The sequence below is a fragment of the Xenopus laevis genome, chromosome 9_10L (assembly GCF_017654675.1).
Source record: "Xenopus laevis strain J_2021 chromosome 9_10L, Xenopus_laevis_v10.1, whole genome shotgun sequence".
Taxonomy (NCBI): domain Eukaryota; kingdom Metazoa; phylum Chordata; class Amphibia; order Anura; family Pipidae; genus Xenopus; species Xenopus laevis.
This window is the reverse complement of record NC_054387.1, coordinates 117,208,131-117,230,927: the sequence shown is the minus strand read 5'-3', so window position 1 is coordinate 117,230,927 and position 22,797 is coordinate 117,208,131. Positions and strand designations below refer to the sequence as shown.

At 42.9% G+C, this 22,797-nt stretch overlaps 1 protein-coding gene across 1 annotated transcript in view; it reads right to left on the bottom strand.

Moving 5' to 3' along the window:
• The window catches only part of LOC108701642, a 35,079-nt gene extending 15,363 nt beyond the window's left edge, over positions 1 to 19,716 (bottom strand). The window contains exons 1-4 of the mRNA XM_018236546.2: positions 19,387 to 19,716; positions 3,022 to 6,912; positions 866 to 963; positions 471 to 529 (exon numbers count right to left, since the gene is read on the bottom strand). Of these exons, the coding sequence (XP_018092035.1) occupies positions 471 to 529; positions 866 to 963; positions 3,022 to 6,912; positions 19,387 to 19,567 (4,229 nt within the window). The 5' untranslated portion in view covers positions 19,568 to 19,716. The remainder of the gene's footprint in view (positions 1 to 470; positions 530 to 865; positions 964 to 3,021; positions 6,913 to 19,386) is intronic.
• Between the last annotated feature and the right edge of the window lie 3,081 nt (positions 19,717 to 22,797).

Sequence of the window (22,797 nt, the reverse complement as noted above, 5' to 3'; positions counted from 1 at the left end):
CCCTGTTACCAAGCCCCTTTCACACATCATGATGCCCCATACTACTAAGTCACGAGAAACCAACCCACAGAGGACCCCAAATATTAACCCACCAGACTGAATGCTTACTGGGGGAGAATGTAGAACAGAAGTGTCAGGTCTACTTTTAGTCAAGATTTCCCATTATCATCTACATCCATAAAAGCTTTACCATTCTGCTCCATTACATATATATTGATTTGTACCTTTGATATAAATGATTTATGAGAAAATTAATATTTAACAAATTAATATTTCTTATGTAACCATAACATAATAAATATCTGAATTAAAATAATGAAATAGGAGGGTTTAGACAAGCTGTAAGTTGACAATGTCTTGAGATCTACTGATCCCCAGCCAAAGGTCTACTGGTGGATCCCAATCTACCTTTTGGTCACCCCTGATGTAATGCAACAACACCGGTTAAATGTTTCATACCATGAACTTACGTGATATTTTGTACTTCAATTCTGTCAAATCCAGGCACTGCTTTATACACCGATGCCATCTGCAAGAGAAAAACATGAAGACAAGGGCATCAATTAGTGGCTTAACCTCACTTTCCTGGGGCCCCCGGCAGAGATATTTTTGGGGCCCCATGTGATGTCACAATGGCTGCCTGTGCCCATGAGCAAATGGATCTTACACATTTACATATAGGCTAATGGAACCAGTGAAAAGCCCTGATAACACTGCTGTATATAGCAAACAATACAGCAGCCCTAGGAAACGAGACTGAGTTTTATAGGGGTTTAGCTGCCCTTAAATAAAAGAACATCACTGCAGCTCAGGAATGGTGGGCAAGCTTGAGTTCTCTCCACTTTCACACCTCGTTCATACCAACCTCTTGGAGCAGAAGCGCCTGGCATGTGTCCGGCTGATCGCACAAAGCAGAGAGCGCCATGTTCAGCTGCATTCTGTAGGTGACATTAATTGCTTCCACTGAAAGACAAGAGCATTGTGTTCTCAGGATACGGCCCAAATTGTGAGACTTCCTCCGTTCATTGCTTCCAAATGGGCGAGAAGAATGAACCCCCTCTAATGGCTGCCGTGTTAATGTCACAATCAATCTCCCTGCTGGTTCCGCTCAGGCTTGCAGCCCAGAGCCTTTGTGGTATGTAACTGCCCCCGGAACAGAACGTATTACACTCACATTAAAGTAAATCTATTGCTGAGAGTTAGAAAATAATGGCTTGATAATAATATAATCATCTAACCTCATGATTAATCTGCTCTTTGGTTGTCAGTGGGGTCACTGACCCTGGTAATTACATGACATTTTATAATTTCCATTAAAGGGGAAATAGTAGCTCTCTTGCATTCTTGCAGTCTAAATAAACATCTGACTGATCAGTGTTTCACAGCTCCAGGTAATGGAGTGGGATTAAGGCAGGATTTCTGGTAGGGACAGTTTCTAAGCAGGGATAATAATCTTGCATGCAAATACACATGGTTTAAGGGGTTTCCATTAGTGATTTGCTATAATTCGGCTCATGCACACAGGGAAGGCACATAAACCCTGTGTATTAGGTATGATCCCCAGCAGCTTTATATTTGCTTATTACAGCAAAACAACTGATGGACTGGAAGCCTGGGAGGTCGGTGGCATTCATCAATACATTAACCCCCAAACCCTAATGACCCACATTTTAATGATCTCCAATAGCATTCTGTTATATCCAATGGGAATGATGTTGCTCAAGGCACACGGGCACAAGCATCACCAGTAAATGAGAATAAAACGATTTCACTGACTATGATGCCGATTCAAGAGCTGGAGATGCACTTGTTTGGTGACCTGAATGGACCAAATTGGTCTGATCCTAATTATACTGTTGGACTATGGAGACCCGTAGGACAACAACGGGATTTTCTAAACCTGCACAATAGATTTCTGACTGATCCGTGGACAGATCGGGTAGGTCTGGGAAGGCCATGGTGGCAGCTATCTTTGCTTGTCTATGACCACTTTAGTGTTTGCTTTATTTTCATATTGCTTGATTAAGAATGTTTACAACATCCCCTATAACAGAAGGCTTTCAAGGAATGTGTGAAAATGCCAGTGATTGTGACACAATCCTTACCAAAAATAAACACCAGTTTTACTTTATCCATATCCAGTTAAGATGGCTCCAATACTAAACATAAATGAACTGTGATTGTGTATGGCTTTGCCTCTAGGACATTACCAAGGATTACCTAAAAGTATCCCTTCACTCTCTTTATGTCTGTATAATCTCATCCTTCAGTATGCCTGATAAACACATCTAATCCGTCTCAAGAACCTGCCTATGTTTTACCTAATTCAGCCAATAAACATATTCACTGTTGACTTTGCCCAATGAAATTAAATGGATGACTGTGGTCATTGATCTGCTACCAAGATGGAGAAAACCAAAAGAACCCAAAGACCCTGAGTGGACAAAGATTATGATATGGTTACAGTTGGCTGTAACGTTTGCATGAAACTTTGAATCACGGACTCAAAAATAGTAGTCATCACAATCCCCATTAAATACAAGAAAGATAACCTCCTAAAATAACTCTACAATAGATTTGCTGACACGGTCATTAAAGAAATTACACGAGTCTTATTCTAGGTCCTATTTGAAAAAGTTTCAGATTCTGCATCAGATAAGTTTTCACCAAAGCTCACCCTAACTTCCCATTAAGCTGGACTTTCATGTGTGCATAGGACAATAATAGGCATTCTCCTCAAATCTCACCATGGCCTTCAGCATGAGTAACCCCCTGCCATTGCTCCAAGCCCCCCAGGTGTGGCAGTCACACAGTTTGGGAACCACTGGTCTAGGTCTATTGAGATATATATCACCAGAAATGTATGAAAAGAAAGAATGCAGAGAAGAAATGGAGGACACACAAAAATATACCTGAATAGGTAATAAGTGACAAATGACAAGACTGAGAAAGTGTAGTATCTTTGAGAGTGGTGCTTTTGTGATACAGACATCTTGATGTGGCTTTAATTCCATGACAGACCTTTAAAGATTGGCAGCTGCTCATCGACAATGAATATCCTGTCCGTTCCAGGCTGTACAGGCCCCTTATCACTGAGCGAGTGAGGAGTTAGCGTGGTGGTCTTCATCTGAAACCTCTGAGATCTGTCCTTGTCCTCCATAGTTATGTTTTCTTCTGTAGTAGTAAGTCCAATAAACCCATTGGCAGTGGCAGGAAGCACGTTGGCTGTTGATTTGGAAGTGTCCTCATGAGTCCATGTTGGATTTATTCCAGAGTCCTCTGTAAAAGCAGGTGAGTGACTAGTGTGCCTGGTTGTTTCAGAAACATTGTCTCCATGTGAATCTGCCACTGATGTGACTGGTGACATATATTGTGTTTCATTTGCTTTAGAGCTTGTAGATCTTGGTTCTAACGTCGGCTCTGTCTGCCATTTTGGTCCACGTTGAGTTGTTGTTACTTGGGTTTTATGAGTTGGTGTGCTTGTCAGTTCATTGGTATTTGTTTGCTCGTCTAAAACTGAGGATTCTCCTTGAGTTTGGGTAATAAGTCCTGGTTGTGTTTCTGTAATTAGCTGTATCTTACTATGTGTTGTTGTGTGGGTTTGGCCCAATGATGTTGTTTGTGTGGTTAATTCTGGTTGGCTGCCTGAGTTTTTGAGTGTAGATAACTGAGGGTAAATCTGTGTGAATGTATATGGTTCTGTGCCTCGGCTTGGTGCAGTCTCTACATTTGGTTCTGTCCTCCCAGGTGATGGTGTGGCTGATCTTGGTTGAATTTCTGTTGCTAGATCTGCTTCTAGGGGTGTTTGTAAAGCTATAGTTGTTACTGGATGATTCTTTGTGGATGACTCAGTCTGGTTATATGTGTATAGTGTTGACAGGCTTTGTGTTGAGAGCTCAGGTTGATCATGAGGGCTTATTAAGTCTTGATGACCTTGAGTGGATAACTCTAACTGACTCTTTGTAGACTTATCCCAATACCATGGTGAGGATGATTCTGGCTGTTTTTGGGTGAACAACTCTGGAATGTTGTCTGTGGAATGTTCAGGCTGCATCATTGTACTTCTCTCTGTCTGTCTAATTGTGGGTAACTCTGATTGTGTCTCTGTGGTCACTTCTAGCTGCTTCCTTGTAGATAGCTCTACAGTGTACACGAAAGGATGGCTGTTAGCGGAAAGTGTTGTTTGACTGTTCGTTGAGAATTCAGTGCTGCTGCTTTCAGATTCCACTGGTTGGCTGTTTGTAGTTATATCTGGATTGCTCTTTGTGGATGTTTCAAGCTCTTTTTGTGTGGATAATGTTGATTGGTTGTTGGTATACCCCTCTGTCTGGCTCACTGTAGACAACTCAGACTGGGTCTCTGAGGATGGCATAAAGTGTTTGTGTGTGGAACGTTCTTGCTGATTGTGTGTGGTTATCACCAACCAGCTCTCTGTGGATAACTCTGACTTGCTCTTATTGGGTAGTCTTGACTTACTTTCTTTGGGCTGTTCTATGTGGCTGTGTGTCGATAGTGCTGTCTGGTTCTCTGTAGTTAATTCTAGCTGTCCCTTGGTTGATAGCTCTTGTTGGCTCCATTTGGATAGCTCAGGTGGGCTAAATGTGGATAGCTCAGGCTGCTGCCTATTTGTAGATGGCTCAGTCTGCCTTTTTGAGGATAGCTCAGGCTGTCTATTTGAGGATGGCTCAAGGTGACTTTTTGTGGTAAGCTCAGACTGCCTATTTGAGGATAGCTCAAGGTGACTTTTTGTGGTTAGCTCAGGCTGTCTAATTGAGGATGGCTCAAGGTGACTCTTTGTGGTTAGCACAGGTTGCCTATTTAAGGATAGTTCTGGCTCACTATTTGCAGATAGCTCACTATTGGCAGATAAGGTAGGTGTAAACCAGTCAGATCCTACTGGCTTGGTGTGTGAAACTAGCTTGGGAATCCTATCAGTTGCTTGACCTGCTATGCTATAATTGGCCAGCTCAGATAAGGTCTGAGTGGAGAACTGTGGAAGTCTCTCTGTGACTATTGGATGGCTCCCTGTGATTTTAGCAGATGTCAAGTCTTCGTGTATAGATGAGGTGCCCTGTGTATGTGCTGTTGTATTGGAGTCTATAAGCCCAATTCCTGATTGTGTCATATTTACTTTCCCTGGTTCAGTTTGGGTTGGTGTGCCAAACCAATGTGTACCTAATAAAGCTGCTGATGTTTTCACAGGTGGAGTTTGTGTGGTTGTCTCATGCAACCCTGGTGGAAACATAGAGCTTAACATTATATCAGTTTTTGTGGTTGGGCTATGCTGGTGTGCTCTCTTGTGTGCTCCTTTGGATGTGACTGATTGGCCTTTCTTGATATTAGGGACTGTTTGGGCCTTTGAACCTTGACCTAAGTGCAAGTGTTTGTTTGCGTCATGTTGATGTGTTGCTGGTTGGACAGATGTCAATATAGGCTGTGTCATCTTGTAAATCTTCTCGTGGTTGGTGACTGAGTGATGACCTTGGCTGTGAGTGTGTATTTTTCTTGGGTTTACTGTTGTGAATTCAGACCCTGCTTTGGTTTGCATTTCTGTTTGGACTGAAGTGTTTCCTGGTCTCCTCAACTTAGTGGTAGATCCAAGACCAGGTTGAGTATTAGACTGGACCTCCTCAAGTGCTTGATGACTTGAGCCTTTTTCTAGCTGAAGGGCTTGTGTTAAAGTTTCGATATCTACCTCCGGTCTGGCTGAAGTCAATTTAACTGGTAGCTTTTGTGTTGCAGAGTCAGGCTGAATTAGTATTGCTGTTGAACTGAAATTGCTTCTCCTGCTTTGGTTTGGAAGATTCTTTAACAAATCTATATCATGTGCCTTTAAAATCACTTTGGAATCTGCATGCGCTGGTCTAGTTTCACCTGTCACATGGGCATCTAGCACTTCGAAAAGTAGAGGCCTTGAAATATCATTGTTCCTGTCCCCTTGAGAAGTCAAAGTCATTTTCTCTGTGCTATTTATAATCCCCTGGTCCCCTAAGACAGCTTTTGTGGTCTCTGCAGCGTCTGTTGTAGAAATTTGAAGACGTTCTAAAGCAATATGAGAATTCGGCCCTGTCTCTTTTTCCAGTAATATAGCTGGAAAGGTGACATTTGAAGAGACGTAAGTGATATCAGGGAGTGCACCGTGGAATGAGCTTGTATTCCCATTTGCTAAAGTGCGTAGGGACAAATCAGAAGGAAGATCAATGATAGATTTTATTTTCAGTAGCCTACTGTGCTGGGGTTTCGTTGGAGAACCCACAGATACATTCTTTCTGTTCTCAGTTGGAGACTCACTAAATCCATGTTTTAATAATCTCTTCATAGATGTCCTACCAGGAGTGGCCTGCTGGTCCTTGTATCTGGTGGATAGCTCTGGAGAACTGGTGGTAACTGTTGAGTGTATGTTGCCCACACCTTGCTTTGTCACATTAATTTCATGCAACAATACCCAACCAAGACCCTCTGTCCCAGTCAGACCTTTCTCTGTAGGCATCTTTATATCCCTAGTATGAGGGATAGGTGCTTTTTTGCTTTTCAGCTTCTTTAGAGCTAATTCTCCTGCATTTCCATTTCTAAACACAGCAGGCCTCTTTGATGAATGTGTATGCCCTGTGTGTGGCATGGAGCTTGTTTGCAATGAACTGCCATTCTGCTTGCCGGTGGAGACAGCCCACCTTTCTCCATGTACAGAATGGACTTTGGCAGGAGCTGTTAAAGGGGACTTTTCTAGAAGATGAGACAGTTTGGCATCCATGGAAGGCAGGATCTGTGACACAGGCTCCTTGCTCTTTTGTTGACGGAATGTTGGTGAAGGCCTCTGGATCTTGGGCTGGGTAGTCACAGGGACTCTGTCCGCAGCCATCGGAGAAGACTCTTTTGAAGATTTCAGGTCATCTGTTTTATTGGCTATAGGTTCTACAAGGATAAACAGAAAGAAGAAATCAGACAAATATAAGTTTATATAAGTTTATAAAGATTACTTGCCTTGTTATAAAAAAAAAAACTGGTTCAACTGAACTGTTTTTGTGCATATATAAAAACCTCAACATACTTTACATCAGGGGCCCCAATCTTTTTTTGATGAGCAACATCCTGCTCCTGACCCACGTTTGGGGACCACTGCTCTGCATAATTCTTCTCCATTACTAGGCCCTGCAGGAGATTCCTAAAGGGCACAACATAACATGAAAGTGCAACAAAAGCCTAAGGAATAGTATTTACTGTTCATCTTCTTGTTGTTAGCATCTCTGTGCTTCCCCAGACTCCTGGTTACCCCTGTGCATCATTATTCTGGAAGGTAAGTGGAGCATACTTGCATGGGCACTATCTTATATCTTATATGGCCCAGGGCTGCTGGATGTAAAAATAAGTACATGGCAGAAGCATGCCCTAAGCGAAATTAAAATAACCTGATACCCTTTAAAGGCTTTTAAGGACCCATAAAAGACTTTTACACTGTCTTTTGCTGACAGCAACAAGTAAAGCACCTTTGCACTTGTCTCTATTTAATATTCTTTTCTATCTGACTTGAACTTAGACTTTCAAAAAATATAAGTGAAGTTAGCAACCATAAGGCAACATTATTATCATGATGAATATGAATTCTAGTTCTGTTCTGGCTTTGTGCTCTTCCAGGCTCTCATTCAAACAAATGCCTGGTTGCTAGGTTAAACCTTATCCATCAGTTTAAGGCCAACGTCCCACAATATTAAAAATAGATTTTTGGTATATTTCCTGCAACTGTTAAAAATTGTCATTAGTTCCTCTCTGTATTAGCGGGAATGTCGGCTAAATAATGAATGCTTTATCATATACCCACTGCTATGAGATGAGACGCTGCTAGCTGAGATCCTTTTCAGCTCAAGGATAATTGAATTAATACATGCAGAATTTGTAGCAGCGAGACACCGGCTTCACCAGACCAAAGCTCAAAGCGAAAAGCGCTGAGAGGCACCATCGGTCCTGCTGGGGTGTGACATTTCACAACCTACTTCCAGCAGTAAGACTTTGCCTACCTCAAAAATCCAGAGTTCTTTAAAGGGGAAGTAATGTTTCTTTAATTCATTTATGCTGTACAGTTTGCCCGGAGAATTAATACAAATGCCCCATGCATTTCTGAGCAATCCTTTGTTCAAAAGGTCCACATGTTGAGCCTCATCTTTGTTTGGCTTTCGTTTCGTCGGCTTTCCATTGAACAGGTTGTGACCCGTTGAGCTCCTAACCTTTCCATTGGGCAGGCAGTAAATACAGGGATCTGTTGTGGCCTGCGCTCACCAGTGCTCCCTACCGAATTACTTGCAAATTAGGGGATGGAAGGGGGGATGCCTACATGCCTTCCCCCCATGAATACAGCACTGGCCAATGGAGGCAGCATTGTATTCACAGGGCACACACAGACAACTGTGACAAGTCATTTACCTGCAGGGAAGTGTGTAAAACAGAATTGCACCCATTTGTTTGCACTTTGCACCCTGCTCCACAGACTAAATATTCCCTTTAGTGTTTTTAAGGTGTTAGGGGCTAGAAAAAAATGAGTGTTCCATTTAAATCCTTGATTGACAGCTTTATGAACACAGAACAGGGAGCAGACAGGTTTCTCACTGGAGGAGTAATAAATCAGATTCAGATTAGCTGGCAGCAAAGACATCAATGCATTATGCATTAGAACTTATCAATGGTGGCACCAGTTCCTATGACAGTTTTCTGTTGACCCCTAGACTTAGCGTATTAGCCCAGAGCACACTGAGCATGTGCAGTGCCAGTGACACACAAAAGATGGCCTAATAAGATCCAAGAATGGAAGGTGCTGGAGGCAATTTTGAAGGACTGGATCATTACTGTTATAGGGCTGCTGAACCTTTGGGCTGGTACAATAAATTATATAAACTACAGTGTTTTTAGCAATACTATTTTTTGGCTTTAGTTCTCCTTTAATAAGATGTTTTAATCAGCAATATTTTACATCCCCTTTATTCTATGTATATTCCATCTGTGCCCTTTTTGCAGGGCGCAAGATGAATCTGCCAACAGTGTTGTTGTGCACTCAGCAGTTATTCCCCCGTAGTGTCAAAGCTAAACTCAATCCCTATTCCATGCCTCTAGTAATCGCTGTCACAGCTCCACTCTGTGTTCTCCCCAGTGAATCATAGTTCCGCTCCCTGGGACGCCAGCCAACACAGTTCCACTGTTTGCAAACACCCCCGCCAACATGAGCTCTTCCTGGGGTTATTATCAACAGTCTCTGGCTCCAGTTTGCGGACCATATACTGGTAAATATTACTATCAGGGCTCAAGTGTTTGTCCAGATCCCTAGGACTTATCTCCACCTCAGAATAACAATTAGTAAAGGGCCAATTAAAGGGGAAGTAGACCATTTGCAATGGTCCCTATTCAGCAAAGTGAGAATGCATGAAGCTAAACAGGAGAAGATCTGAATAGAAAAATAATCAGATCATTAAAAAAAAAAAAAGAAGCCTAAGAGCCAGTCAGTTTTACTTTTGTTGCTGGGGTCAGTGACCCTTAAAAGGAAATGACATTTTTAGTGGCAAAATGATGACCAATTGAAAGGTTGCTTCGAATAGATCCAGATCGAAACTAAGATTCAAAATAGACCCAGGCACTTTAGTTATCCAGAGGCCCAAACAGCCCCCCACTGGCCAAATAAATAGTCACTGTCTATGAGATCTTACAGCAGCACCTCTAGCATTTGCCAGAATTTATAGATTGCCAGTCTGGGGCTGATAACAAAAAGCTTATTTGAATGTTAACTTCCCCTTTAATAAATTCTATTATGTAAATGTGGTTGTTGAAAAGGGAGGAGAGCACAATGAATGCAGGGAATTGTAGTGTAAAGGTGGCCATACACGTAGAGATCCGCTTGTTTCTCTCCCCCATATGCCCACCTTGAGCTGATCATAATAAAGGGTAAATAGGCGATCGGATCATGGGACCGCATCAACAAACAGATTTTGTCCGCGATGCGGTGGGATTTTTAGTCCTGTCTGATCGACAACTGGTCGACTTTCGGCCGTATATAGATCGGGGGAGCCCGTCGGATGGCCCCATACACGGGTCAATAAACTCCTGACCTGCTCTGTCGGAATCTTATATCAGCCCAGACATAATCCCAATCCCCCAAAACCCCACCCGTATTCCAGTAAACCCAGGGGGTGAGAGTGGTCATGGAGATTGATTGTGGGTTTCTGCTGGGTACTCACCCCAAAAACATACAGGCAGGTTAATTGGCTTCTGATAGAAGTGACCACAGTGTGAGTGAATGTGATAGGGACCTGAGATTGTAAACCCTGCTGAGGCAGGAATAATGTATAAAGCACTATAGAATATGTTGGTGCTATATAAATAATAATAACTGCAAACTGGAATAAAGGGACGGCCAGGACTGATTGGATGCAACACTGCAGCCAAGGGAATGGAAAGGCTCATTGAATGGAGAAGAAGTTAGAGTCTGTCTGAGAGATTCATGAAACACCAGTGAGGTTCCGGATGACAAACAACCCAAAGAATTTGCTGTCGGGCAGGAACTTGTTTCCCCCGACCTGAGGGCAGGCAGCGAGGAAGCCAGAAATCAACCCCAAGGTCAACTTTTGTAGGACACAAGAGGGTTTGTTGGCTCTGCTTAAACTGCCATTTCTCATCCTTCCTGCCCCTGACTCGGCTTTATGAGACACACTTTATAGTCAGACCCCTACTGCTCCTGGAATGCAAAGAATGTGCTCTGAAAAGCAACGTACACCTAGGCCCAAACCAGAGAGCAGCCTTCTCACTATTCTTGTCATAAAAATCAACCGTATTTTACTGTTTGATTAAACAGGGCAAATTGAAAATGCTTTGTTTTAACTTTCCCTTTGGAATCACAGAGAGAATTCTATACATTTAGGGCAGAGACACACGCTGCTATTTTGGGAGATTAGTCGCCCAGTGACAAATTGCTTCTTTTTCGGGCGACTAATCTCCCCGAACTGCCTTCCCGCTGGCTAGAATGTAAATCGCTGGCCGAAAGTCGGCCAGATCTCGATCGGATGGGACAGAAAATCCCGTCGGATCGCGGCCCCATCTATTCGTCGATGCGGTCCCGCGATCCGACCGCCCGTTTGGGCATCGTTAGGATCCGATCGTTGGGCCCTAGGGCCCACGATCGGATCAGCCGATATTGCCCACCTCAAGGTGGGCATATCAGAGGGAGATCCGCTCGTTTGGCAACATCGCCAAACGAGCGGATCTCTCCATGTATGGCCACCTTTAGACGGTCAGTACGGGGTAATTAGGCCTGTTTGGAAAGGGGGAGGGGCATGTTCTCAGCGCCGATCCGCGCCTTTATGCCGCCTGAGGCGGCCTTCCGTTGCCGCCCCGACCCCTCCTCACGGCGCTCACATTTTCTGCGCAGGAGGGGGTCGGGGCGCTGCACGACGCTAGTGCAGAGAGCGCGTTTGCGCTCTCTGCACTAGAAGAGCCGAATTTCCGGGTTGAAAACCGGAAATTCGGCTCTTAGTTACCAGGAGCGGCATTTTTGCCGCCCCTGGTAACCAGGGGGGCGCTGCCGCCTGAGGCGAGTGTCTCAACTCGCCTCATTGGTGGAGCGCCCCTGCATGTTCTCCTTTAAGATGTAAATATCCTTTATTTCTGTTAACATACAAGAATACAGTGACTTTAGGGTTTAGCCTACTGGACTACATGTATGGGACCTGTTATCCAGAAAGCTCAGAATTACAGGAATTTCATCTCCTATAGACTATAATCAACTTATTCCGATTTTTAAAATGTATTTCCTTGTTCTCATAATAATAAAACAGTGGGCTTGTACTTGATCCAAACTAAGATATAATGAATCCTTATTGGAGGCAAAACAATCCTATTGGGTTTAATTAATGTTTACATTTCTTTTTAGGTGACATAAGGCATACCTGCCAACATTTTGGAAATAAAAAAAGGGACAGAAAAGTTTGCCCTCATAGTGCAGTGATATTTTTATCATGCCCATTTTTGTGGCCACACCCCCTAATTACCATGTTAATTGTACAAAATTTGGCAGGTTATGAAAGTTTGAACATATTTCTGTGTTTTTTTCCAGTAGCGATCCTAGAGGGTGGCGGGCCCTGGTGCGTGACGCACAGCCGGGCCCCGCCCCTCCATACGGCCGCATTTGGCCGCATTTGTATGTGGCGTACGGACTGCCGGGGGGCCCTGAGGGGGTGTGGGCCCTGGCCCGCTCTCACCCCCTGCTCCCCCGGTAGTTCCGGCACTGTTTTTTTCCAGTTATTACAGTTTTGCTAATGAAGGTGACTTGCCATTTAAGCTGTGACTCTTATTTTTCCCAAGGGACCTGTTATCTTATATTGTTACAATTACTATTTGCTTATCTCGAAATTATTACAAAAATATCTTATCTGCAGCTGTGGCTGTTCTGGGCTCTCTGCCAAAAGCCAATTAAGTTAGAAACTTTGTTTCTTTTTCTGGCTGTTCAGGGCATAAAAAAACGTGACTTTCCAGTACAAACGAGGGACTGCCGGTTGAGCTGTCAAAAGAGGGACTGTCCCTCTGAAAACAGGACAGTTGGGAGGTATGTTAAGGTACAGAGATCCACATTATGGAAAGATCACTTATCCGGAAAACCCCAGGTCCCGAGCATTCTGGATAACAGGTCCCACACCTGTATAAGTGCCAGTTCAACCATTGTCTAGCTAAGAATGCTGGGATATGCAGTGACAAAGGATTGGTAAGAAAGAGAAATAAAAATGGGGTTTGCTGAGAAGATTGGTCAGTGAAATGAATAATAAATGAATAGTAATTTTAGCTGCAGAGACTAAATATAATATGCCATTTTCCAGATTGGGGCTGGTTAATAAGAAAGAACAGATTGTGCCCAATACTGCTGCATATTCTACGATACCCCATGGTAAGTGAGAGGAAGGCGCATCCTGCACTGCTGCTTCCTGACTCCGGACACAATTCCTGCTGTTTCCGCAGATCCCAGGCTGGAGGCCGCTGACCTTATCTGCAGGAAAGAGCCTCCATGATAAGACAGAAAGGCCAGTGGGGAAGGGACATTAGTCAGTGAAAGGGAATCAGCTCAACAGGAACCACTTGGTGATCATGAGGGGCTTTTTTTTTGCTTTGTAGATAAGGCAATTAGCATCACACCCTCATATCCCAGAGAGGTCACTAAACGGTGCAATTTATTCCTAAATAAAGTCACTTCTTCTACGTACATCAGCCACATCCCAGCATGCACTGCACTTAGACACAGCTACAACTCCCTGTATCCCCAAATCATGCAGAAACACCCAAGGCCCATCACTAGGGCAACAGGCTGAGAGTAACAACTCACCAACACTTTTCATGTGCTGCAATCTTTAAAGGGGAACTTCACCCCAAAACATGTTTTGCCTAATCAAATAAACTTTCCATTACGGCAGTATGGGACCTGTTATCCAGAATGCTCAGGGGTATCCAGAAAAAAAGGGTCTTAAGAGGTAATTTGGAACGCAATATCTTAAAGGAACAGTAACATCAAAAAATTAAATAGTTTTTAAGTAATAAAAATACAGTATAACAGTGTTGCCCTGCACTGGAAAAATTGCTGTATTTGCTTCAGAAACACTACTATTGTTTATATAAATAAGCTGCTGTGTAGCAATGGGGGCAGCCATTCAAAGGAGAAAAGGTTCAGGTTACACAGCAGATAAGCTCTGTAGAACATAATGGTGTTATCTGTTATCCACTATTTAACCTGTGCCATATAGTCTTTTTTCAATTTCTGCCATTGCTTCACAGCAGCTTGTTTATATGAACTATAGTAGTGTTTCTGAAGCAAACACATCAGTTTTACCAGTTCTGGGAAACATTATAGGATATTTTCATTACTTTCATCACTTTAATTTTTTGGTGTTACTGTTCCTTTAAATCTACAAAAAAACATAATTTAAACATGAAATAAAGCCAATAGGCTGGTTTTGCTTCCAATAAGAATTAGTTATATCTTAGTTGGGATCAAGTACAAGATACTGTTTTATTATTACAGAGAAAAATGAAAAGGTTTTTGTAAAAATTTGAAAAAAGGTGGAATCTATGGGAGACAGTCTTCTTGTAATGTGGATATTTCTGCATTTTGGGTTTCCGGATAATAGATCCCAGTCCTGTACTGTAATTACACATTTGCATTGGTTCTGAAATTATTTGTAAATGGTGGAGGTCTTGGTCGAGTTTTCTTTTGATGTATAACTACATGGTTATCTGATACGGAGAAGAGATCACATATGTAACATTGATTACACTGGCAGGGTCGGACTGGTCTATCCAAGTATTGGGGCATCTCCTAGTGGGCCCCAGCCAAGGACACTTGCCATCTCCCTTTTCTTTTTTCCACCATATTCCTTTACGATACCTATGACACTCACTGCCTATGAGAGTGGGTCCTTGATGTTGGACTGGGTCTGGGGCCCAGCATTAGACTGAGGGTCTGGGGCCCAGCATTAGACTGGGGGTCTGGTGCCCAGCGTTAAACTGAGGGTCTGGGGCCTAGCGTTAGACTGGGGGTCTGGGGCCCAGTGTTAGACTGGGGGTCTGCGGCCCACTGGGCTGACACTTCAGAGGCTCGCACACCCCCCCCAGAACCCCTGTCACAACCCCCTCTTGGCCTCCCTAGGCCCCCCAGCCCAAATGCAGCCCCTTTCCACTACCCGCTAATACCTTATTATTTTAATGGCAGCTATCAAGTCCAGAGGGAGAGGCCAGAGCCAAACCAATAGTTTGAGTGGGGGAGCTGGTCTGGGTCGACGGGGGCCCACCAGGTTTTTTCCCGGTCTCCCGTCGTCCCAGTCTTGATTCTGCTGGTGCCCCAGTCCAACACTGCATTGGGCCAAGACACAGAGTTATGGTTCTGCCAAGCTATTTATTGTTACAGTTTTGTATTTGGGGCCCAGGACACATCGGGTCCCAGATGGGCAATGACTGATAAACAGTTTCTCATATATAATGTTTTCTCATTTATCAACACTGGGCAAATTTGCCCATGGGCAGTAACCCATGGCAACCAATCAGATTGCTGCATTCATTGTTCTACTTGCAGCTAGTTTCAAAAAGCTAATCACTGATTGGTTGCTATAGGTAAATTTGCCCAGTGTTGATAAATGAGCCCCAGTGACTCTTATACTTATATACTTATATATTAACCATCTCTATAGGCTGTTGACCCTCTTGAAAGGACCTGCTCTGCTTATTGTTGTAAGGTGAGACTCTGCACAGAGTTATGGAGAATGGGAGGTATTGGGACAGTCCCGGATAACAGGATTGGTGAGTTGCCTCTCTGTGTAACTAATCACCCAGTGGCTGACAAGTCTGTTCATTCCACAGCTGGTTCTAGTGGTACTTGGCAATTGAATATTAGTGATAAAATCCATGAATAATAATGCAATAGTGCATGAGCTGCAGCTGATACACACCATTCCAACTGAAGTATTTGTTGTTTCCCTAGACCTGCCACTAGGTGTCCCTGTCCCTCATACACCCTATGTATATGTCGTCCCTAAACTGTATAAACATAGGAACAACTACCAATAGGTCAGTAACTATCACTGAGGGGGCCAGTGCAGGATGTGCAGCTGGGAAACCCGTCCCCCTCTAGACGCAATATTCGCACTGGATTCACACGAGTGTGAGGTTCTGTGGGTCCTGTTGCAATCGCACCCCCTGTACCCCATTAGTTCTGCCACTGCAATAGGTATGGGGAAACAATCATCTACCAATGCCATCGCCCCAACTTCATTTCTTAAAGAGACACAGACAGTGAAATACATGCAGCTCCTATGAAAGAACGAGCATGAGCCAAGAGAAAACACTGATTCCAAATCCATAGACCATATTCCATATTCATAGACAGCAGAACTCCCATTTTACGTTTTTCAGGGGACCAGAAAAAAAAATAATTTCAGGCAAATGTATTAGGCATAATATATAACAGATATTTGGGGTAAAATGAAGGAAAACTCAATAGGGTGTTTCGCCTTTAAGTTAACTTTTAGTATGTCGTAGAATGGCCAATTCTAGGCAACTTTTCAATTGGTCTTCATTTTTTAATTTGTATAGTTTTTTTTTAATTATTTCACCTTCAAATGGGGGTCACTGACCCCATCTAAAAAAAACAAAAGCTCTTTAAGGCTACAAATCTATTGTGATTGCTACTTTGTATTATTGCTCATCTTATTGCTCATCTTTCTATTCAGTGCCTCTGCTATTCATGTCCCAGTCTCTTTTGCAAATTAGTGCATAGTTGCTAGGTTAAATTGGACCCTAGCAACCACATTGCTGACATTGCAAACTGGAGAGCTGCTGAATAAAAAGCGAAATAACTCAAAAACCACAAATAATAAAAGATGAAAAACAATTGCAAATTGTCTCAGAATATCACTCTCTATGTTCTACTAAAAGTTAATTTGAAGGTGAACAACCCCTTTAAAATAAGTAATATAAAATTGAGGTTTCACTGTAATCATGCAGCTTTAGTCCTAAGGCCAGTAGCCTTATCAGTAACTTAGTCAACATAAGAGGTTGCCGAGCCTCTTAAATGAATGGAGACTGCCCTTCACCCTTCTTTGCTGCAGTGGCCTTTATTAATTCCTTAAATTCTGCAGTTACTCCTTATCAAGTCTGCATCAGCTCTAGTAACCCATAGCAACCAATAAGCATATATCATTTGCTGGCTCCCTGTTTCAAGCTAATATCTAAATAGTTGCTACGGGTTACTAGACCCAGAAGTGCTTATCATTACATGGCTTCCTTGGATTTTCTAGCAGACATGCTAAAGATGCTTTCTAAGAGTGGGGGTAGTGATGATTGGGCTGCACGGACACTCTGTGCACCCCAATCATTAACTGCCCCATCCTTCTAATATGTAAAAGCACCTCTATTTGGGTTTACATCCCCTTTATAGTGGCCCTGCTCAGTCACCAGGATAAAGATGCTCCACATATTTAAATGAAGCACAAATAAATCACAGGAGGCAGATCCCAGAGGAAGAGAGAAAGTTAATCCAGATGTTGGCGCTATATTATTTGTAGGGTGGGCATTTATCTTGAACCCCCGTGGGTAGGGTAACGCAGCTGCACATAAACACAAGGCAGTAAGTGTGAGCCATAGTAACACCCTCACTCTTGGATACAACCCAAACGCCTGGCTCTCATATACTTCTATCAGCCACAGTGTTACTAGCAGCATCCCTATTCCTGCAACAAACAAACAGCTGTGACTTCCCACCCACGCTTGCTATAAAAACCAGCAAAAGAAAAAAAAATAGGTCAATTTGGGTTTTTAATGACTGTAGGAAATCGGAATGTGTTATTATTTGTTCAGCGAATCCAAAGGCGCATGGCAAGATACTCAGCAGGAGCCATGGAACACGCACAGGCTGCGAATGGATCTATATAGCAGAGAGTAGTAGTTGTGCATGGCAGGGGAGAGAATTAACTCTTTCAGAGGAATGCACCTTTCATACCTGCCACACAAAGTATCATGGTTGAGCAGGGGTTAATAGGTTTGCCCTTTTAAAAGATCAGAAAACCTCTGACAAGGGGGGATCTAGGTATCTTCTTTTTTATAAAAGGCTCTAATTTACAGAACACATCAATTATCAAACCATCAGAAACTCATTTGTCCCTTAAAGGCCCCGGTACAGGTGCAACATTTGGGGCTCACCGTTACATATTCAGTTACGTTAAATATTAGTCTGTTGCCCCCCCTAGAAATGATGGTGCATTTGTACCCTAGATGGTTGCCCTGAAGGCAAGTCTCAAAGTCAGATCAGACCTTGATCCATAAAACATCTAATAGAAAAACACATGAGAGATCAGGAGGGGGGAACAGGGCACCCCTCAAATGCAAAAGTCGGATCAGACCACTTCTAACAGAGCAGGGGGCAACCAGGTCTCCCTTTTGAGAAAAGCTTCAGTTATACAGAAGACATCAGTAATTGGGGAGGGGGTATCCATAACCAGGGCTCCCCTTCCAACGCAATGATCTGATCAAAACAACTTAACAGGGGTGGGACTCAGGAACTAGTTCTTAATCCGAGAAAGCAAAAAATCAAATGTGCAGAACAAACAGATGTCATGAAAGGGGGTTATTAGGGCTCCTCTCAAATCTAAGTCATACTGACAGTTACAAACGACAGTTACAAGGTCTCCCCTTTTCCAAAAGCCTCTGTGACTGGCAGGGTCTTGTGGGCTCAGAACAGGACTGGGGAAAGCACCGATCTCTTCTTTATAATTCATGGCTCATAATCTGGGGATGGCTAACCAGGTTTTTCTATTTAATTCCAGAATTGATCTAGTATCCAATGCTCTACTGCATATGTGTTGTTGTGTGTGTCTATATATATATATACTTTACGTTCAGTATTCGCACTCCTACCTGATCAGAGATGATTGTGGGTACAGGGTCAAATCATGTCACATAATTCAGCAGAAGGAACCGCACTCCATATTTAGTGAATTAATTGTGTTTATTTATATTACTGGATATGCATTAGGAATAAACACAATTGATTCAATAAATATGGAGTTGTTTTGTGGTCCCACCTATATATTATGCATAATACATTTCCCTGATTCTACATTTTCCTGGATTTTACATCATTTTTTCTGGTCCCCTGAGGGTTCTACTGTGTGTATATATATATATATATATATATATATATATATATATATATATATAATAGATAGAGATAGAGAGAGAGAGAGAACGATAGATAGATAGATAGATAGATAGATAGATAGATAGACAGATAGATGATAGACAGATAGATAGATGGATGGATGGATGGATGGATGGATAGATAGATAGATAGATAGATAGATAGATAGATAGATAGATAGATTGACAGATAGATGATAGACAGATAGATAGATAGATATAGATAGATAGATAGATTGATAGATGTTCATATAATTTCTCTGGCTATAAATATACACACGCATCAGTAATAGTAGTGTTACACAGACAGTGCTCACTAGACTCACTAGATAGAGAAGGGGTAGCACAGATGTTGCTGGTATGAGGACTGTATAAAATCTATATAAAATTGCCCATATGAATGGATAGAGGGGGAGGGGGCAGATGTTCCATATTCCAGAGGCAGGGAATGAATGATTGCAGGAGCTGCTCCATCCATAGATACATGAGCATTAGCAGCCAGTGAGGCCACAATCTATACAAAAAATATAAATAGATATCACAATCATATGTACATGTGCAGTCAGGGCTGATAAGGGCACACACATGTGGGGTCGCCTAGATTCGCCCATTAACCAGTGTCCAGACCCCCGATTCCGTGACCTTGCCCGCGTATCCTCGTCCCCGACCCCCTCTCCCGTTACTCACCGACCCCAGGAAGCAGCAGGAACAGCAGAAGGAATCGGATCATCCTGGGGCCATCGGTGCCACCGAGTGTGGAGATGAGAAGTGAAGGCAATGCCAGGCTGTCACGGGTGAGTCCGCACTGAGAATGGCCGCTAGTTACATCCAGTAGCAGCAGCAGCAGCAGCAGGAATACTGGGCACATCCTAAGCAACCGCTCTGCTCCCCGACATTTGTGCTTTGGGGGGACCCCCGGCGTCGGGGAGGTTTCTGGCTGCACATGTTCCGCTGCTCCCCAGCGCTGCAATCGCACTCAGTCGCACACAGTCGCACTCTGTCACTTGTGGCTGCTCTTGCCTCCCACTCCCCGCCCCCCACACTAACTCACGGTACATCTATCAGTGTCTGACCCCCTGCTGCAAGCAAAGCCAGCCCCCCAGCAGCACAGCACAGCACACCCCACAATCACAACCTCACATTCTTTTTTTTCCACATTTAAAATATAACATTACATCTGATTATATTGTGTTAGTGAATCAATATCTCCCTGTCACTCACAGTAGCACTGCAGGAATAAACCAGTAGCACAGACAGGATAAGGGCAACTTTCTGACCCCAATGGGCCCTTTATCAATCCCCAGTAGTTGCCCATATCCTGTATGTACATGGGCTAATTAAACATAAATCCACTTGCCTCACTTCAATCACTGGTGCTACTGGTTTATTTCTGCATTGGGAACTGGACAGTGGAGTAACCTGACTGGGCCCCTTAGCAAATTCAATTTAGGGCCCCAAAATATTGATACGTTGACCTTTTCTACAAAAATAATTAAAAAATGGATCATTCTTTAGGACATAACTGGGTCCCCTACACCCCTACAACCACAGGGTCTGCTGACACCCCTGATACTGGACTTGGTGAGGAAAGGTCATCCAGATGAAGCACCTGACACCCATAATGGGTGCAGGTCTGGACTGAGAATCAAAACAGGATCTGTCATTTCAAGAACACAGAGGCCCAAAAAGCCCCCCACCAGCCCAATAAATAGTGACTGTCTATGGCATCTTACAGCAGCCCCTCTGGCATTTGCCAGAACCCACAACCTGCAAAAGTTGCTGAGGTCGGCCCCAAAACGACCGATCCATGGGCAAACCCGCAGGTGGCGGCCCGGCCAGCAGGATTTTTGGAGAGGTCACCAAGGTCCGGGTGGCAGGATTTTAGGGGATGCGCAGGAGATACAATTGTTTTTTAAATTTCCCATGTGCCAATCCCCATTGCTCTGGTCCAGATGATGAAAATTTGAGTGAATAAAAGGGAGGGGACCAGGGCGATAAACAATAGATGGCCTAGGGGCGCTCGCTATGTAGATAGATAGAGAGAGAGAGAGAGAGAGAGAGAGAGAGAGAGAGAGAGAGAGAGAGATATAGATAGATGATAGATGATAGATGATGGATGGATGGATGGATGGATGGATGGATGGATGGATGGATGGATGGATGGATGGATGGATGGATGGATGGATGGATGGATGGATGGATAGATAGATAGATAGATAGATATACATGTAGATGTTGATATAATTTCTCTGGCTATAAATATACACACACACACACATGCATCAGTAGTAGTAGTGTAACACAGACAGTGCTCACTAGACTCACTAGATAGAGAAGGGGTAGCACAGATGTTGTTGGTATGAGGACTATATAAAATCTATATAAAATTGCCCATATGAATGGATAGAGGGGGAGGGGGGCAGATGTTCCATATTCCAGAGGCAGGGAATGAATGATTGCAGGAGCTGCTCCATCCATAGATACATGAGCATTAGCAGTGAGGCCACAATCTATACAATAAATATAAATAGATATCACAATCATATATACATGTGCAGTCAGGGCTGATAAGGGCACACACATGTGGGGTCGCCTAGATTCGCCCATTAACCAGTGTCCAGACCCCTGATTCCGTGAACTTGCCCGAGTATCCTCGTCCCCGACCCCCTCTCCCATACTCAAAATGCCAGGGACTGTTTCATATCCCAGGCCAAGTCTACATTCAGCATTTGAGATGGTTTTCCCTCACACACAATGTGGCATCAGAATGTATTGCCCTTCCCGCCCCCCAAGTGGTGTCAGTGGAACCCACATAAAAATGGCGGCACAGGTGTATTTAACATGATTCTTGCCTGAGTGTTATTTCAGGCGACTAATGGCAATAAAATGATCAGTGTAGGCCTTTTCACACAAATCCCATGGTCAAAGATGAAAGGCAGGCAAATTCAGGTATTTTGTCTCAATTATTTTAAGCAGGAAAAAAACAACACAGCCAAACTAGATTGCAAGCTCCCACGGTGCAAGAGAACGTTGTAGATCACATCTGTTAAATTGTAAAGGAGTTGTTCAAGTTTAACTTCACTTTTAGGGGGTTATTTATCAAAGTCAGAATTTATCTCAATATTTCCTGCTACAAACTCCGATCAAATCCGCTCAGGTTTTTTACTCTTATTTATTATTACATTTTCCCGAAAATTTGCTTTGCGGAAAAAACAAAAATCAGATTTTCACAAAATTTTCGGATGTTTTCATCTGATTTTCATGTTTTTTTTTGTAATTTTCACCTGAAAACTTTGGAGTATTGCCCGAAAAAATCATTGGGACTTTTCCCACTGACTTATATGCAACCTCGACAGGTCTGAGATGCAGGATTTTCAGATTCTGACTTTTCCATCCTCGGGGGTTTAATAAATTCCGAAAAATTCGGGATTTTTTAAAAGTCAGATTTTATATAAAAAAAAATCACGAATTTTTCATGATTTTTTCATTCAGAGTTAAGTAAATAACCCCCTAAGTGTAAATGATTGATGCAGAGAGTGATATTCTGAGACAATTTGCAATCGTTTTTCATTTTGTATTATTTGTGGTTTTTGAGTTATTTAGCTTTTTATTCAGCAGCTCTCCAGTTTGCAGTTTCAGCAATCTGGTTGCTAGGGTCCAAATTACCCTAGCAACCATGAATTGATTTGCACAAGAGACTGAAATATGAATAGGAGAGGGTCTATATAGAAAGTAACAATAACAATACATTTATAGCCTTACATTACTTAGCATTTGTTTTTTAGATGGGGTTTGAAAACTGGAAAGAGTCTGAAGAAAAAGGCAAATAATTATAGAACTATAAAAAAAGAAAAAATGAAGGCCAGTTGAAAAGTTGCTTAGACTTAGCCATTCTATAACATACTAAACGTTAACTTGAAAGCAAACCACCTCTTTAACACAACAGCCCATAGAGACTCCAGTGGTAAAAAGTAAAAGAAATGATATTGTGAAACACTATTGCCTACGTCAGGTTAAATATGGTCTACGTTAGGTTAATCAAGTCCATATTTCAGGAATTCTTTTGATGACAGATGCCATCCATGGGGGTCCGTTTGC